Genomic DNA, 20,489 nt, shown 5'->3' with positions numbered 1-20,489 from the left:
TGATGAACTGAGGCAGCTGGTAGGATATTTGCATGTGAGTATTTTTTGCATACTCCTATTCAACTAGATTCAACAGGGTACCGTTGTCTGAGTTCACAGTTGTCCGTGGTTGGGGAAGTCAGGTATAAACAAATGCAAAATTCCACTACACTCAAATTGTTGCCTTGAAACGTCAATCACACTGGAACAAATTCAAGTTTTCAAAACAAGTGTTATTGAAGAGCTATTAATTTTTGCCATCACCTATTAAACTTGTGAAAAAAATTATTCTGCTGATTTATAAAGCTTCTTAAAACTAACATTAACATTTCACAGTTTAAACTCATTACACATAAATTTGACTTTCACTTTCTAAATATTTGTGTATATCATCGTTACTTACACAGCGTCAATCGTGTTCTGAGAGTTGGAAATGAAATTGCAATTTAAACAATAAGGTATGGTTGGATTCCATTACTAGAATAGTGTACCAAATCCTTTATACATGTAATTTGAGGTGTATTTTCCCAAAACAATTGCTGCTAGAATTTTCCATTACCTACATCGAACAGTGGATAGGGATGGAGGGACATATGAACACCAAAAAGGACTTTAAAAAAATAAACCACTTATTAAGTTACTATGTTACTTGGTAAATTTTATGGTTTCTACTTTTTTATAGTTCTAAGAAATATTTAAAACTGTCACTTAATAATGATGCCTGTAATTAGTTACATGGCACTATCCAAGGTAAAAGTACTTGAACTACATCTTAATAAGAGAAAATGAAATGTAAAAAAAAAAAAAAAAAAATAGATTAGATTGGATAATGTAATTGCTTTGAGGAAAAAGAAATTGATTAACTCAATAAGCTCAAAGCAATAATAATAAAAAAGCAAACTTCTGCTCGGATTTTTTTAAGGTTTTAAAACATATTTTATAAAGTAAAACATCTACCATTATAGTTATTTGCAAAGAAAATTATTTTCTAAGCCATATAGAATAAACATAAAAATATCGACTAAGATTCTACTTGGTACTTTAGTTACATTTTTAGAGGAAACTTCATTTGCAAGGGAAAATTATCTGTTTGGCCAATATTCTTATTCCGGGCAATTTTGATGTAATGCACACAACAAAAGTAAAATGAAACTATACTGACATTTGACAAAAATCATTGATTATTCCATGAATTCATCAATTTTTCTCAAGTTTTTAATTGTTTAGACAATTTACTGTATAGAGATATTACCTCTTTTAATCTTAGGGGTTTTTCTGTGTAAAAGTTTTGAAACTTTTAAAAACTATTTTGATTGTTATCATATTGATTATCTACAAAGATACAGTTCATATAGGTGTCTCCTGAACTCAGGTTCTTTATCACGTGCAGGGCTGTATCTTCTTCCACGCAGAGTTATCATCACAGTAACATCTAATTTTTAAATTTAATACTATTTGATTTTTAAAACTATTGTTTTTATAATGAAATTAACATATATACATTCTGAGGGGGGAAATGAAAAATTAAAATCATACTTCTGATAATATCTAACTACTACTTACACTTCATTTTTTGATTCAAGATATTTATGTTTGTATACGTGTGTATTTGGGAGATACAAAAAAGAGAGACAGAGACAAAGAGACGTATAGATACACTGTGGTTTTGGTTTGAATGTTGAAGTCTCCACATTGATAAACTTTGAACCTAATTTCCAGTAATTAGGTACTCATGCATGGTGATTTCTACTGCAATCCGAGATCAGTGAATATTTATGCTGCTCACACATTGGTGACCAGTGATATATTTTTCACCATATGCAAACAATGCATAGTTTGAAAAGCCAAGTTAAATACTCATCTATGATTGTTTAATGAGTATTTGGGTAGTATGTTAAGTAGAATTACAAAGCCAAAAGGAATACTGATTTCCCTTATTCAGTAGATAGCATATCACTAAATATAAATTTGGCCTTTGTCTCACTGTCTTATTTCATTGATTTTTATTGAAATTGTAGGTTCATTTTTTTTCAGTTTAAGTGCAAATGATGTTCTATAGATAAGGCATCGACTAATAAAGATTCCTAAGGAAATATATACATATGAAACAAAAGGATAAAGTAAACATTTCCCATTAAAATTGTGAACAGCCTATGATTATTTTGTCAGGAAATACCCAAGGTTTTCATGCTATTGAAGTCATCTAACATGCACTTTTCATAGTAATTCATTCCATCAAATTCTGAATATTCTGAAAATATGTATGAAAATATGTATTGATGCCACATAGCCCAAACCATTTTTATACCCCTTAATTATTAGAGTAAAATAAGATAGTGTCTCATTCAACAGACCAAAATGTGTCAAGTTTCTCTGTAATTCATAGAAGTTAATTTAATTAGTAGAAAGTAGTGAAAGAACACATAGACGTACACAGACATCACATAGCTATTGTGTGGCACCTTAATATACTTTAATAATTTTTTGTAGCTTAAAAAGTTATCAAGTTACACGCTGAATGATAAGATCTATGTGTTTTATGTTTATTTCTATTTATTTTTTGAGATGGAGTCTTGCTCTGCCGCCCAGGCTGCAGTGCAATGACATGATCTTGGTTCACTGCAGCCTCCAACTCCCAGGTTTAAGTGATTCTCCTGCCTCAGCCTCTGGAGTTGCTGGGACTACAAGTATATGCCACAACAACTGGCTAATTATTATATTTTCAGTAGATATGGGGTTTCACTATGTTGGCCAGGCTGATCTCAAACTCCTGACCTCAGGTGATCCTCCCGCCTTGGCCTCCCAAAGTACTGGGATTACAGGTGTAAGCCACCGAGCCTGGTCATGTTTTTTATTTTTATTTTTTCAATATCCATCACAACTCATAGTACACATTTAAAATTAGAAGATATTTGTTATTGTCAAATTAATTGACTAATGACATTTTGCTATTTATACCCACTCCTTCCCATTTGGAATTTAATTTTAGAGTTCATTGCCTTTATGCTGGTATTTGGTAACTGATATAGTTCCCCACACAAATTTCATGTTGAAATATAATCCCCAGTGTTGGAGTTGGGGCCCTGGGAGGAGAAATTAAATCACAGGGGCGGATTTCTCATGAATGATTTAGCACCATCCTCTTCGTATTGTCCTTGCAATAATGAGTGAGTTCTCAAGAGATCTGGTTGTTTAAAAATGTGTGGCACCTCACTCTTCCTTTCTCTCTCCTCGTGCTCCTGCTCTGGCCATGTAACATGCCTACTTCCTGTTCACCTCCTGCCAAGATCGAAGTTTCCTCAGGCCTCCCCAGAAGCCAAGCAGATGCCAGCATCAAGCTTCCTGTACATCCTGAAGAACGATGAGCCAATTAAACCTCTTTTCTTAAAAATTACCCAGTCTCAGGTATTTCTTGATAGCAATGCAGGAATGGCCTAATACAATAACCAAGCTTCAAATTAAGCCCTACATTTTGCTGTCCAGTGGCATAAGAGAGCAGACTACATCTTCTTCCCTGCCCGTTTGCTATGTACTTGTAAACTTCAACCTATAAGTCAGGGTTCCTAATTTGGTACACAGATATAATTCAGAGTTTGTGATCTTGAAATGAAAAAGGAAATTATACCTTTATCTTCACTTATCTTCTAAATAAAATATAGTACTTTCTTCAACCATAAAGATAGGCATAAATAATTTCTGATTTTGTCATTAAGAAAAATCACATATATTTTAAGGTCATGTTTAAATGTTATGAATATCTCATAATATTGCTTATAATCACCCCTTTTCAAAATTACCAAAATTAATAGCCCCTGCTTACTTAATTCTCCAGTAGAGAAATGTGTATATATGTATTAGTATGTATTAATGTACATATATGCATGTTAATATATAACATATTTTTAAAATATTTTGTAATTATTTTATTAAAATTAAGTTTCTGTGTGCTTCATTTTATAAATTTAAAAGCATCTCTGAAAAGGAGGACACAGACTTTAAAGAAGTCCTGGATTTCTCTACTGACTTTCTCTTTAATTAGCTTAGTGTTAATTTGCTAATTGGAATTACAAAGTTGTTATATTCCCCAGATAACATATCTCATTCTAATAAATTCTTTCTGGAGATACAAAATCTTAACTCAAGGTGGTGAGGAAGACACTTGTACAACTGAAAAACTTTAGGGTTCCCTTTAATTTATACCATATAATTCTATGTAATTGTTTTTATATATTTATCTACATATATCTCACTGGTCTTGCCAGAGCACAGAGGTTCATTGCTATTATGACAGGTATACTAATAGTGACAACCAAGGTTTGGATCTGATAAGTGTTTAAACACAGATTTCTTGTTCTGTATTTTACAATACAATTTGTAGCTATGAATTTGAATGTAGAGGACATATACTTTTTTCCAAGACTAATACAATTATTACACATGGGGACTTATTAAAAGTTGGAAAAGTATCCAGCAGGTGTTCACTAGTTCCATTGTTCTGTATACTGAAGAATCAAATCTAATGTCCAGTGGCTATTTCTATTCCCAAGTAACTTCTAAATCTGTTCTGAAATTCCTTTAGAACACCAAGTTCATGAAAGTGATGACAGAAAGACATTTCTTAGATTTTACAACATGTATATCTTCTCAGATCAATATTCCCTTATCTCCAAAGTCTTCCTAAAAAAAAAGAAGCAAGTCAATATTTCTTTCAGCCAAAATTCAAACTACACATTATAAATTATTTCTTAGCCTCACGTGCTTCTATAATTCGACAGAAGAGCTTTTTAAAACTTCACTTCAATTATGCTTATTTTTAATTTATAGATATTCACAGATTAATACTTTGACAGGCAATACATTCTCATTTTCTTTTAAGAGAGAGTATTATCTGGTTACTTTACTAGCTCTTTTAGACAATGTTTTGCCCCTTCCCCTCCCCCCACTTGTAAGTGAAAAGGACAAATAAGATAAATCTTGCCTGTTGTTCTATTTCCACAATCACTCATCAGGCTCCAGTATCAAGAGACTGTGGGTGGAAGCTACATCTTCTCTTAACATTCTTAAACATATGGGACATGCAATAAGCCTCCTAAGGTTCTTTAAAATTACTTTCACTAAAATTGCTGCTCACTTTTGAGAAGACTAAGAGTAAAAGGAAAAATAGCAAAATAAAAAATAAGAACAAAAGGCTAAAAAGCAGACAACATATAAAAGAAAGACTATTAAGAAAAGCAGTGATGAGCGGGTTACAGAGAAGAGAACACAGTAAGATGTGTGAAAGAGGTTAAAATACAACATGACTATCTGCAGCAAACTACAACTCTCAAACGTCAAGTATTGAAAAGTTAGATCATCTCCAAGGGACAGGGTGGAAGATGTATCCAAAAGCTTTAAGTTCAAAGAAATTATTTAATTAATTCCCAGGCAAGGTGGCTGAATAGGAACAGCTCAGGTCTGCAGCTCCCAGCGAGACCAATGCAGAAGGCAGGTAATTTCTGCATTTTCAACTGAGGTACCTGGTTCATCTCATTAGGACTAGTTAGACAATGGGTGCAGCCCATGGAGGGTGAACAGAACCAGGGTGGGGCATCGCCTTACCCAGAAAGCACTAGGGGTCAGGGAACTCCCTCCCCTAGCCAAGGGAAACTGTGAAGGACTGTGCCTTGAGGGACGGTGCTATCCAGCCCACATACCAAGCTTTTCCCATGGTCCTCGCAACCCGCAGACCAGGAGATTCCCTCGGGTGCCTACACCACAAGGGTCCTGGATTTCAAGCAAAAAAATAGGCGGCTGTTTGGGCAGACATGGAACTACCTACAGGAGTTTTTGTTCATACCCCAGTGGCACCTGGAACTCCAGTGAGACAGACCATTTAGTCCCCTGGAAAGGGGGCTGAAGCCATAAAGCCAAGTGGTCTTGCTCAGCAGAAGGAGCCCAGCAAGCTAATATCCAATGGCTTCAAATTCTCAATGCCAGCACAGCAGTCTGAAGTCGACTTGGAACTCTCCAGCTTGGTGCAGGGAGGGTCATCTGCCATTACTGACGCTTGAGTAGGCGGTTTTCCCTTCACAGTGTAAACAAAGCTGCCAGGAAGTTCAGACTGGGCAAGGTCCACTGCAGCGCAGTAAGCTGCTGTTGGCCAGACTGCCTCTATAGATTCCTCCTCTCCTGGCAGGGCGTCTCTGAAAGAAAGGCAGCAGCCCCAGTCAGGGGCTTATAGATAAAACTCCCATCTCGCTGGAACAGAGCACCTGGGGGAAGGGGCGGCTATGGATGCAGATTCAGCAGACTTAAATGTTCCTGCCTGCTGGCTCTTAATAGAGCAGTGGTTCTCCCAGCACAGTGCTCGAGCTCTGCTAGGAGACAGACTGCCTCCTCAAGTAAGTCCCTGACCCCCAAGCCTCCTGACAAGGAGACACCTCCCAACAAGTGTTGACAGACACCTCACACAAGAGAGCTCTGGCTGGCATCCGGTGGGTCCTCCTCTGGGCCAAAGCTTCCAGAGGAAGGAGAAATCTTTGCTGTTCTGAAGCCTTTGCTGATAATACCCAGGGAAACAGGGTCTGGAGTGGACCCCCAGCAAATTCTAGCAGAGCTGCAGAAGAGGGGCCTGGCTGTTAGAAGGAAAACTAACCAACAGAAAACAGTAGCATCAACATCAAGAAAAAAGATGACCATGCAAAAATTCCATCAGAAGGTCACCAACGGCTAAGATCAAAGGTAGAAAAATCCATGAAGATGAGGGAAAACCAGCACAAAAAGGCTGAAAATTATTTCAAAAGACAGAATGCCTCTTCTCCTCTAAAAGATCACAACTCCTCGCCAGCAAGGGAACAAAAGTGGATGGAGAATGAGTTTGACAAATTGACAGAAGTAGGCTTCAGAAGCTGGGTAATAACAAACTCTTTCAAGCTAAAGGAGTGTGTTCTAAACCAATACAAGGAAGCTAAGAACCTTGAAAAAAGGTTAGACAAATTACTAACTAGAATAACCAGTTTAGAGAAGAACATAAATGACCTGATGGAGCTGAAAAACACAGCATGAGAACTTTGTGAAGCATACACAAGTATCAATAGCGGAACTGATCAAGAGGAAGAAAGGGTATCAGAGATTGAAGATCACCTTAATGAAATAAAGCATGAAGACAAGATTAGAGAAAAAAGAGTGAAAAGGAAAGAGGAAAGCCTCCAAGAAATATAGGACTATGTGAAAAGACAAAACCTACATTTGATTGGTGTACCTGAAAGTGATGGAGAGAATGGAAACAAGTTGGAAAACACACTTCAGGATATCATCCAGGAGAACTTCCCCAACCTAGCAAGAAAGGCTAACATTCAAATTCAGGAAATACAGAGAACACCGCAAAGATACTCCTCGAGAAGAGCAACCCCAAGACACATAATTGTCAGATTCACCAAGGTTGAAATGAAAGAAAAAATGTTAAGGGCAGTCAGAGAGGAAGGTCAGATTACCCACAAAGGAAAGCCCATCAGACTAACAGTGGATATCTCTGCAGAAACCCTACAAGCCAGAAGAGAGCGGGAACCAATATTCAACATTCTTAAAGAAAAGAATTTTCAAACTAGAATTTCATTTCCAGCCAAACTAAGCTTCATAAGTGAAGGATAAATAAAATCTTTTCCAGACAAGCAAATGCTGAGGGATTTTGTCACCACCAGGGCTGCCTTACAAGAGCTCCTGAAGGAAGCGCTAAATATGGAAAGGAAAAACTGGTACCAGCCACTACAAAAACAGACTAAAATGTAAAGACCAAAGACAATATGAAGAAACTGCATCAACTAATGGGCAAAATAACCAGGTAGCATCATGATGACAGGATCAAATTCACAAATAACAATATTCACCTTACGTGTAAATGGGCTAAACGCCCCAATTAAAAGACACAGACTGGCAAATTGGATAAAGAGCAAAGACCCATCAGTGTGCTACATTCAGGAGACCCATCTCATGTGCAAAGACACACACAGGCTCAAAATAAAGGCATGGAGGAAGATTTACCAAGCAAATGGAAAGAAAAAAAAAAAAGCAAGGGTTTCAATCCTAGTCTCTGATAAGAGAGTTTTTGAACCAACAAAGCTCAAAAAGACAAAGAAGGGCATTACCTAATGGTAAAGACAATGTAGCAAGAAGAGCTAACTATCTTAAATATATATGCACCCAATACAGGAGCACCCAGATTCATAAAGCAAGTTCTTAGAGATCTACAAAGAGACTCAGACTCCCAGAGAATAATAGTGGGAGACTTTAACACCCCAGTGTCAATATTTGACAAATCAACAGGACAGTAAATTAACAAGTGTATTCAGGACTTGAACTCAGCTCTGGACCAAGTGGACCAAATAGACATCTACAGAACTCTCCACCACAAACCAACAGAATATACATTCTTCTCAGCACCATGGAGCACTTATTCTGAAATCAACCACAGAACTGGAAGTAAAACACTCCTCAGCAAATGCAAAAAACAGAAAATCATAATAAACAGTCTCTCAGACCACAGTACAATCAAATTAGAACTCAGGATTAAGAAAGTAACTCAAAACTGCACAACTACATGAAAACTGAACAACCTGCTCCTGAATGACTGCTGGGTACATAACGAAATGAAGGCACAAATAAATAAGTTATTTGAAATCAATGAGAACAAAGACACAACGTACAAGAACCTCTAGGACACAGCTAAACCAATGTTTAGAGGGAAATTTATAGCATTAAATGCCCACAGGAGAAAGTTGGAAATATCTAAAATCAACACCCTAACATCACAATTAAAAGAAGTAGAGAAGCAAGAACAAACAAATTCAAAAGCTAGCAGAAGACAAGAAATAACTAAGATCAGAGCAGAACTGAAGGAGAAAGAGATCCAAAAATCCCTTCAAAAAAATCAATGAATCCAGGAGTTGGTTTTTTGAAAGATAACAAAATAGATAGTCTGCTAGTCAGACTAATAAAGAAGAAAATAGAGAAGAATCAGATAGAAACATTAAAAAATCATAAAGGGGAGATCACCACTCATCCCACAGAGATACAAAATACCATCAGATAATACTATAAACACCTCTACACAAATAAACTAGAAAATCTAGAAGAAATAGACAAATTCCTGGACACATACATCCTCCCAAGACTAAACCAGGAAGAAGTCGAATCCCTGAATAGACCAATAACAAGTTCTGAAATTGAGGCAGTAATTAATAGTCTGCCAACCAAAAAAAGCCCAGGACCAGTTGGATTCACAGCTAAATTATACCAGAGTTACAAAGAGGAGCTGGTACCATTCCTTCTGAAACTATTTCAAACAATAGAAAAAGAGGGACCTCCTTAACTCATTTTATGAGGCCAGCATCATTCTGATACCAAAACCTGGCAGAAAGAGACACAACAAAAAAAGAGAAAATTTCAGGTCAATATCCCTGATGAACATCCATGTGAAAATCCTCAGTAAAATACTGGCAAACTGCATTCAGCAGCACGTCAAAAAGCTTATCCACCACGATCAAGTTGGCTTCATCCCTGAGATGCAAGGCAGGTTCAACATATACAAATCAATAAATGTAATTCATCACATAAACAGAACCAATGACAAAAACCACATAATTCTCTCAATAGATGCAGGAAAGGCCCTAGATAAAATCCAACACCCCTTCATGCTAAAAACACTCAATAAACTAGGTATTGATGGAACATATCTCAAAATAATAAGAACAATTTATGACGAACCCACAGCCATATCATATCATAGTGAACCATATCATAGTGAATGGGAAAAAGCTGCAAGTATTCTCTTTGAAAACTGGAATGTGACAAAGTTGCCCTCTTGCACCACTCCTATTCAACACAGTATAGGAAGTTCTAGCCAGGGCAATCAGGCAAAAGAAAGAAATAAAGGGTATTCAAATAGGAAGAGAGGAAGTCAACTTATCTCCATTTGCAGATGACATGATTGTATATTTAGAAAACCCCATTGTCTCAGCCCAAAAACTCCTTAAGCTGATAAGCAACTTCAACAAAGTCTCAGGATACAAAATCAACGTGCAAAAATCACAAGCATTCTTATTCACCAATAATAGACAAACAGAGAGCCAAATCATGAGCAAGCTCCCATTAACAACTGCCACAAAGAGAATAAAACATGTAGAAATACAACTTACAAGGAAAGTGAAGGGCCTCTTCAAGGAGAACTACAAACCCTGCTCAAGGAATAAAAGAGGACACAAAGAAATGGGAAAACATTCCATGCTGAGGAATAGGAAGAATCAATATCGTGAAAATGGCCATACTACCCAAAGTAATTTATAGATTCAATGCTATCCCCATCAAGCTACCATTGACTGTCTTCACACAATTAGAAAAAACTACTTGAAATTTCATATGGAAAGAAAAAAGAGCCTGTATACCCAAGACAATCCTAAGCAAAAAGAACATAGCTGGAGGCATCATGCTACCTGACTTCAAACTGTACTACAAGTCTAGAGCAGCCCAAACAGCATGGTATTGGTACCAAAACAGAGATATAGGCCAATGGAACAGAACAGAGGCCTCAGAAATAATACCACACATATACAACCATTGGATCTTTGACAAACCTGACAAAAACAAGCAATGGGGAAAGGATCCCCTATTTAAAAAATGGTGTTGATAAAACTGGCTAGCCATATTCAGGAAACTGAAACTGGACCCCTTCCTTACACCTTAGACAAAAATTAACTCAAGATGGATGAAAGATTTAAACTTAAGACCTAAAACCATAAAAACCTTAGAAGAAAACCTAAACAATACCCTCAGGACATAGGCATGGGCGAAGACTTCACGACTACAACATCAAAAGCAATAGCAACAAAAGCCACAATTGACAAATGAGATCTAATTAATCTAATGAACCTCTGCATAGTAAAAGAAACTATCATCAGAGTGAACAGGCAACCTAGAGAATGGGAGAAAATTTTTGCTATCTATCCATCTGACAAATGGCTAATATCCAGAATCTACAAGGAACTTAAACAAATTTACAAGAAAAAACAAAAAACAACCCCATCAAAAAGTGGACAAAGGACATGAAAAGGGAGTTTCAAAAGAAGACATTTATGTGGCCAACACACATATGAAAAGAAGCTCATCGTCACTGGTCATTAGAGAAACGCAAATCAAAACCACAATGAGATACCATCTCACGCCAGTTAGAATGGCAATTATTAAAAAGTCAGGAAACACGGTGGCTCACGCCTGTAGTCCCAGCACTTTGGGAGGCCAAGGCAGGCAGATCACAAGTTCAGGAGATCAAGACCATCCTAGCTAACATGGTGAAACCTCATCTCTACTAAAAATACAAAAAAATTAGCCGGGTGTGGTGGTGGGCACATGTAGTCCCAGTTACTCAGGAGGCTGAGGCAGGAGAACGGCGTGAACATGGGAGGGGGAGCTTGCAGTATGCAGAGAGCTCCCCACTGCACTCCAGCCTGGGTGACACAGTAAGACTCCGTCTCAGAGAAAAAAAAAAAAAAAAGTCAGGAAACAACAAATGCTGGAGAGGATGTAGAGAAACAGGAACGGTTTTACACTGTTGGTGGGAGTGTAAATTAGTTCAACCATTGTGGAAAACAGTGTGGTGATTCCTTAAGGATCTAGAACTAGAAATACCATTTGACCCAACAATCCCATTACTGGGCATATACCCAAAATGTTATAAATCATTCCACTGTAAAGACAACATGCACTCTTATGTTTATTGCAGCAGTATTCACAAAAGCAAAGACTTAGAAGTAACCTAAATGCCCATCAATGATAGACTGGATAGAGAAAATGTGGCACATATACACCATGGAATACTATGCAGCCATAAAAAGAATGAGTTCATGTCCTTTGCAGGGACATGGATGAAGTTGGAAACCATCATTCTCAGCAAACTAACACACAGGAACAGAAAACCAAACACCACATGTTCTCACTCATAAGTGGGTGTTGAACAATGAGAACATATGGGCATAGGGAGGGGAACATCACACACTGGGACCTGTCAAGGGCTGAGGGGTTAGGGGAGGGATAGCATTAGGAGAAATACCTAATGTGGATGACAGGTTGATGGGTGCAGCAAACCACCATGGCACATGTATACCTATGTAACAAACCTGCACATACATCCCAGAATTTAAAGTATAATAATAAAAAAAGAAAGAAAAACAGCAGAAGAGAGAAATTAAAAAGTGGACGAAAAAGGAAAAGTAAAAACACAAAGTAGAATAAAAAAAAGATGAAGAACAACAAGTGAAATTATAGATGTGAAATGAGTGAAAGATGGAGGTAACAAAGTTAAAAAAGAAACTACAATTCTGTCAAGAACCATACTTTTCTAAAGCTAAAGTGTAATAAACAGAGATAGACTATACAGTCTGGAGTTTGAGGTTCTGACAATATAAAGACACTGTGTTTTGTAAAAAAAGAGTTATCTAATAAAATTGAACTTAGTAACTTGTAATTTGAATTTATAGAAACTTAATAAGTTTCTTGAATACAGATTTTTACACGGTCCATTTATTTGTGGAAATCCTCCATCCTGACAAAAATATATTTGTTTTTGAGTATCAGTTTAATCTATTCAAAAAGTTTTGAGTTCATGTCTAAAGAGTATAACATATCTATATGAAAATATACTACAGACATATTAGAAATCATCAGATGTAACTAAATTTAGACCGTACCGTTAAATATTAGCATTTAAGGAAACTTCTAAGATGGGATTCTTGTTCTTTTTCTAGCAAACCACTCATTCAACATAAGATGAAGTTCTTATGTTACTACTGTATTTACTTAGAATCAATTTTCCCAAAAGTGTCATAATTGAGGAAGTATGGAATTTAAAGAAGAAAAACGCTCATATTTCATTATGTTGCTAACTAAATGTATAGAATATGCAGTTTGGGAACTTTTAAAAACAACAAATGAATGTGCGCTGTTCATTTCTTTTACTAACCTGAACAGTTGCAGTTTATTTTGGGGAAGAAAAAACACATTTTACAAAAGCAATTATCCATTTTTATTTTGTTTACATTGCACTGAAAATTTACATCATACTTTTACAAAGTTTCTTTTCATAAAAATATACTTCTTTACAAAAGTGTATGCATTAATATAAGAGGAGTAGCCAGTTGCAGAAGAAACATTGTTTAAACAAGATCTTAAATGTATTAGCCTTAACATTAATGAATGAATCATTGTTATTGCAGTCATTTGAATAAACAAGAATAAATAACTGATGGCATAAAATTTAAAACTGCATCCTGCCAGTAGAGTACAATGTTGAGAAAATTGTATGAATTTCCAAAACAATGTATCTCAAAGTGGTTTACAAGAAATTCACTAAATGTTGTAGAGATAGATCCAAGCAGCGCTCCCAGGTGCAAGGGTTTCTCTTAGGCACTCTGTCTCATGATACAAAAAGTTGAGACTGTTCACAGAGTTATCCATATTTGAAAGGGACAACAACAAAGAGTTAACACTGGGTACATGATTTCATTCAATGAAGTAAAACATGCTATAAAAGGAAGACAATGACCTATTAAATAAAAATGCTGGCATTGCTGTATGATACAGTTTAAATGAGCCACCAATAACTTACAAATACATATCTTAATTTGACATTGAAAGAAACCTGTTGTATCTGAAACTTGGTGTTTAAGAATAAAGGTATGGAAATTTAAAAATATATAAAAATATGATAAGTCCACAATTTTAGGCAATAAATTTATATTGGTGATTTATAATAACAATTTTTTTCAGTCATTATGTTTAATGGCTAGACCAAAATGTTTTTCTAATCCATTGTTAAATGAAAGTTAAAAGTGTCAAAATAACAGTAAATTTGAAGACTCAACTGGAAGGAAATGTAGATATAAATAGAGTAGATTATTAGGACATTTTATTTGGTCTTTCAAAAATATTGTAAAATGAGGGCTGGTAAGTTTGGTGTCTCAGATAACTGCAAAATAATAATCTTTCTAGACAATTTTTGCCAGCCAAATGGTTTTTGGGTGACAAAACATATTGAAGCTACTATCACATTTGGGATTAAAAAATAATAAAAATAAATAGGAAAAAAACATATTGAAGCATGGAGTTAAACACTACCCCACAGCTCACTGAATAATACTGGTTACTCCATAATGGGGAAATCGGGAGAGTAGCACAATGAACTTGCCATTTGCAGAAACTATGACAACCAGTCCAAAAGAAGAAGAGCAATACAATACTAAAGAATAAAAAACAGAAAGATTCAAATTGGAATGGGCAACCTTATTTCTTCTGAGACATAAATTAGCTCGTAAACATTTAAAGTCATAACTCAATCTTAAATAAGGAAAACAATGTCTCAATTAACAAGAACGAATGGCAGATAGAGTGGTATGAAAGACAGATTTGTGGGCATGATGTAGCTCAGGACAGTTAAAGAGAAGTCAGTGATCTATTGACTCTTGTAAGTATAGCTCTTATTTCTACCCTATATCTTTTTTTTTTTTAAACCCAGTCCCTCTAATATAGTTTATAAAGCACAGAAATACTGATAGTGGATGCTCCTCCAATATATGCAAATAAGTTTATGTTTTAGAATAATCTCCTTTTTAAAAAAAGCAAATAAACTGTGAGTAAGCACTCTCAGAGTGCAGCCAAATTTCTGTAAAACTCTCCATGGTAAACATGAAGAATTATGGTCCAGTTTATGAAAAAACACTCTTCTGTATCATTCCTCAGGAAAAGGTGACCCAGCAAGTCCTGAAAAGTGTGCTTTAATTTTTTTTTAGCAGTGAACTAAATGTGCACTGTTTTGTGTGTCGATTTCCAAGCTTCTGAAGAAGGCAAAGGTTGCCTCGTTATACCATTGTGCAAACCGTGTTCAAGTTGGGATCAAATCGTACTGCCTTCCCTTCCACTGACTTCGTGTTGGTGTCATACATGGGATTTTCAAAAGCTGCTTGGCCATTGTTATTTTCATGAACTGAACATCCTGTATACTGTGTTTTAGGTGCAGTCCTGTTGATGAGAACATTGATTAGCTATGTGTTAACTTTCTTACAGAAATACCAGACTACAGCTCAAACGTAATGTACAGCATTAGCAAATAATGTAACTTAAAAATATTGAGACATCATAAACACAGTAAGTCAATCTTGAACAATTTCCTTGTTACTTTAAAAACTTGAGTGACTTTTAATTTTACATATAATACATATTTATATACAGCATCAATATTATTAACATAAATATAAATAAATGATGTGATGGCTATAATAAATTTTTTTACTACAAAATTAGGAATTATTATGACTTATCATTTATGGTATAAATAATGATGATGGATTTAAGTCTCATTGCTATTTATTTGTTCATCAAATATTTACTGAACATCTATTACACACCAGTCATGATTCTAGGCATTGGGTATATAATTTTTTTTTTAAAAGACTAGTCTTTACTTTCAGGGAGTTCACACTGTAGTGATAGAAAACAAGAATAAATTAAAATAAATAAAACCAAAAATAGTAGCTAATGAGAATTATGATGATGAAAAGGAAAATGGTTAATATGAAAAGTAACTGGAAGCCACTTTAGGAAAGGTAATAGAAAAAAGTATGTTTTAGGAGGCAAAATTTAATCTGAAACTTGAATTAAAAGTCGCTTCCACACTAAAAAGAGAAGGAGATTCCCTGAAAAGTACACAATTAATGCTGAGGCTTAATTTGGAAAGGTACTTTGGAGTATCCCAAAACATGAACACTCAATTTTATTTTTTAAATGGTACACATTAAAGTATGCAAATTCAAAAAGTCAAAGAAGAAATGGCTACACTCATACTCAAGTAGTGAAAATAATTTCTAAAAGATTACTGACATTAAGTTAACCAGACACATGAATTCTGGGTTAGTTGGTTGAGGATGCTGGTCTTGAAATTCTGATTCATTTCTTTATTTCTTCCACCTTTGACTAATGCTAATCTTGTTTATCTTTCCCACAAAGCATATATAACTTGCTCACATTTGCAATGGAAGACAGACAGACTTGCTGCTATTTGCTTCTGGGGCCTAATTCCTAAAATGGATATATCTTAAAATAAATTCGTTTCTCAACTCTGGTGTTGTTTATACTGAACAATCAAATTTTAACTATTAATTTTATTGTAATTTGTAATGCCGTTATATTATTTTACTGTCACTAATGCATTTTCTGAATTTATCTATATTTCCAAAATATTAGGTGATTTCTATGACAATAATTATAAAAGAAACTACCTTAGGTTATTGGGAGAAAGCTAATAACTTGCTCTTACTAGGTGTGTCTAATACTATAATTCTACTGGATCACATTTTTTTTCAAAACTAGATCTAAAATAAAAACCAAAAGCAACATCATTGCCTTCTGATTAGGTAATAATCATGAAGATACAAAATAATTGCCCTTTCTTAATATTCAACAACAACTTGAAGGAAAATATCATCAAGATTTAAAACTTCACACCATGAATAAAATTTAACTCAAAATGAATCAAAGCCCTAAACACAAGAGCTAAATCAATAAAACTCTTAGGAAAAACACATGGCCTTGAATTTGGCAATGGTTTCTTGGATTTAACATCAAAAGTACAGGTAAGAGGAAAAAAAATAAATTTAACTTCATCAAATGGAAAACTTTTGTACATCAAAGAACACTCTCAAGACAGTGAAAATACAACCCATGGAAAGGGAGAAAATGTTTGCAAAACATATCTGATAAGGGTCTAGTGTCTAAAATATATAGAGAATTCTTACAATCAAATAAGACGAACAACCCAAGTTATATATGAACAAACTGCTTGAATAGGCATTTCAACAAAGATAGACAAAGGGCCAACAAGCACATAAAAAGATGCTCAACATCACTTATAATTATGAAAATGGAAATCAAAACCACAATGAGATAAAGCTTCACATACACTGGGATGGCTATAATGAAAAACAAAAGACAAACAAAAGCCCCCAAAACCCAGAAAATAACAAGTGTTGGTTAGGCTCTGGACAAAGCAAAACCTTTATCCATTGTCGACAGTAGTGGAAAATCGTGCCACTGCTGTGTAGAACAGCTTGACGGTTACTCAGTAAATTAAACATTGAATTGCCACATATTCCCGTAATTTCATTCCTGGGTATATACCAAAAAGAACTGAAAATAAGTGTTCAAACAAAAACTTATACACAAATGTGTACAGCAGCACTATTCACAGTAGTCAAAAGGTAGAAACAACTCAAATGTCCATCAACTGATGAATGGACACATTCATCCATACAATGGAATATGATTTAGCCATATAAGAGAATGAATTACTGATGCATGCTATAACATGGATAAAATTGGAAAACATTTTGCTAAGTTTAAGAAGCCAGATACAAAATGTCACATATTGTATGATTCCATTTATGTAAAATATATGCAGAACAAGCAAACAGATTTGTAGTTACCTGCAACTGGGTGAGAGGAATGAGGAGTGACAACTTAATGAGTACAGTTTCCCTTTGGCATTTTTGGGGTTCCAAAATATTTTGAAAATATACAGTAACGATGGTTGTATGGGACTGCAAATGCACTAAATGCCACTGAATTGTGGTCTTTAAAATGGTTAAAATGGTGAAGTTTATGTCATATCTATTTTACCACAATTTTTAAAAAGTTGACATAGGTTGTCCTATAAATAAATTTAGTGATTATTCTTTATCTATCAATAAAATCTGATATTGGCTAGACCTAAGTAGCTGGTAATTCACTTTCAGTACACATTTATATAATACTAAATAAATCATTCTTAGATGTTGCAGAATGACCCCAAATGAAAATATCAATTTTGCGGTGGCTCACACCTGTAATCCCAGCACTTTGGGAGGCCGAGGCAGGCGGATCACGAGGTCAGGAGATTGAGACCATCCTGGCTAACAAGATGAAACCCTATCTCTACTAAAAATACAAAAAATTAGCCGAGCGTGGTGGCAGGTGCCTGTAGTCCCAGCTGTTGCTCGGGAGGCTGAGGCAGGAGAATGGTGTGAACCCGGGAGGTGGAGCTTGCAGTGAGCTGAGATTGTGCTACTGCACTCCCATCCTGGGCGACAGAACGAGACTCCGTCTCAAAAAAAAAAAAAAAAAAAAAAAAAAAAAAAAAAAAAATCAATTTTGGAGGAAAGGCATTTAGGTTATAGTCATTTAATTATCTGGCTACCCACATATTTTCTCTTAATAAGGGAGTGTCCCAAATAGTGGGACATAGTAAAGCACTCACCAGGATTTGTAATGGACTGAGAGAACAGGATCTACTAATAATATGTACAGCTATGTATTAGATCTATCACAAATATATTAATTACAATTCACCAAAAAGCAACAGAAGATGAATGAGTAGATTAGAGGATTTTGCCATCTGTCTGCCTGGGTAAAATCAGTTAGTGTTTTTATGTGAACTAAGAGGTTTGAACACAAGCTTCTTCCTAGTTTTCTAAATGTATCTGGCAGTAGATATTACCTCTTCAATTTAAACTTTAACCTAGATTTTCTGTCTCTAAAGTCTCATTATAGATAATGTAGAAATAACTTCTATAATTAGGTCCACGTCAGGAAATTGACAGGCAAAAGAAAGGTTACACTGAATACTTGTGCAATTTAAAAGAGCACTTTTGTTACCTTGTATGTAGTGTTGCAGGGGTGGTTAGGGGAAATAAGTTTTTCAATGACTATAGCAATAGTTAGCACACAGAGATTTCAACAACACAGAAAAAAATCTGAAATTAAGATTTGAGCTACAGCAGCAGAAATAATATGAAAAATAGATTTGGGAAACATTTTGTAGCTAAAAATCAATGAGCTTACCTTTGTTTATAAAGATAAAATCCAAATCCTGCAAATATAAGTGCAAAAAAAGGCACAAGAATAGCAATGGCCACAGAACTACTATTTGTACCATGAGGTTGATTTGAAGTATTTAAACCTTCTGACATATTCAGTCCTACAAAATAAAAAATAAATTATAAATACAAAATCAACTCTTTTATCATAATTAATTTCTACTCCCATGAATCAATTAATTTCTTCCATTCTCAAGATATCTACCTGGAAATCACATAGTAAACAAAAATAATTCATGAAACTCCTTCAACTCATTTTCACATATGTTTGGACAATGCCTTTTATGTAGAAGATATGTTTTTCCAGGAAAGGGTAGAGACTGAAAAATAAGCAGAGTCCCTGAACTAAGGAGTTTATACAACAGTGGGAAGACGTATGGAGATACTAATAAGTGTATATATCAAGCATGAATTAACTGTCAATGTGTTTTAGAAAGGAAAGCAGTAATTCTGGAGGATATACAACATTGACTTGAAAAATCATCATAAGCCTAGAAGTGAGAAGGTAAGTGACTTAGGTAGTGGATGTGACAAGCACTGACATGAGATAGGAGTGGGAGATTAAAACAATAAACTATGGCTAGACTATAAAAGGGAATAAATATCATTCTGACGAACCCAAACTTTTTTTTCTTTTTTTCTTTTTTTTTTCTTGAGAAACCGTCTCACTTTGTCACCCAGGCTGCAGTGCATTGGAGTGGTCATGGCTGACTGCAGCCTCCACCTCCCTCGCTCAAGCGATCTTCCTGTCTCAGCCTCCCAAGTAGCTGGGACTGCAGGCACATGCAATCACACCTGGCTAACTTTTGTATTTTTTGTAGACATGGAGTTTCACCATGTTGCCCATGCTGATCTTGAACTCCTGAACTCAAGTTAGCTTCTTGAGTTCCACTTGCCTTAGCTTCCCAAAGTGTTGGGATTACAGGCATGAGCGATGGCGCCTGGCCCGAGTTACTATCCACCTCCGTGAGGAACAACTGAAGGTGTTTAGAAACAAAAGACCCAGTGATATGACATGAGGTTTAGAACATGACTGTAGTAGGATGGACTTCAGGGAATACAAACTGGAATCAGGTGTAGTTAGAAAATTGTAGTGACAATCGAGATTTAAAAAAAAAGGAATTAAAATTTAAACTAGAGCACTAGGAAGCTAGGAAGTGCATGGGACAATAGATTTGAGGAAGATTTCTTAATGAAAATTAACAGAACTTGTTTAGGTCGATGTAAGAGGCAAAAAGACACAGGATTACAAGTATTCTACTTGAAGCTCAGTAAATGCTGATGGCATCCGCAGAGTTAGGAAATGAGAAAAGCTGTGTTTATCGACACATTTGCACAGGAATGAGGGAAAAGGAAATAGCTAGCAGTTCTTTCTCAAAAGGAAGTAGTTCCTTTGTTATGGGTTCTGCTTCAGACTTGTAGTGTTTGAGACACTTTGGAGAATATTACATGAAAATATTCAGCACTAAATTACACAACTGTGTAAATGCACTATGTTAATGAGTGTTTCATCCTGTTTTTAAGACGAACACAGGCAGGATGTGATGTAAATGGCACCTTATTATTTTTCATGTAGAGAAA

At 35.4% G+C, this 20,489-nt stretch overlaps 1 protein-coding gene across 6 annotated transcripts in view; it reads right to left on the bottom strand.

Annotated features, from left to right (window-relative positions):
• Positions 1-13,005: 13,005 nt before the first annotated feature.
• LOC105475960 (CUB and Sushi multiple domains 3) overlaps positions 13,006-20,489 on the bottom strand; it is a 1,218,758-nt gene continuing 1,211,274 nt past the window's right edge. For 4 of the 6 annotated variants that reach the window (XM_071067897.1, XM_011731491.3, XM_011731492.3 and 1 more), the window contains 2 exons: positions 18,874-19,009; positions 13,012-15,021 (listed from right to left, as the gene is read on the bottom strand). In XM_071067897.1, the coding sequence (XP_070923998.1) occupies positions 14,862-15,021; positions 18,874-19,009 (296 nt within the window). In that variant the 3' untranslated portion in view covers positions 13,012-14,861. Of the gene's footprint in view, positions 15,022-18,873; positions 19,010-20,489 lie in introns of all 6 variants that reach the window. The other 2 variants (XM_011731490.2, XM_071067898.1) reach the window with 1 other exon arrangement.

This window comes from Macaca nemestrina, chromosome 8 (assembly GCF_043159975.1).
Source record: "Macaca nemestrina isolate mMacNem1 chromosome 8, mMacNem.hap1, whole genome shotgun sequence".
Taxonomy (NCBI): Eukaryota; Metazoa; Chordata; class Mammalia; order Primates; family Cercopithecidae; genus Macaca; species Macaca nemestrina.
Note: the sequence above shows the minus strand (reverse complement) of the source record. Positions and strands in the feature narration are given on the sequence as shown.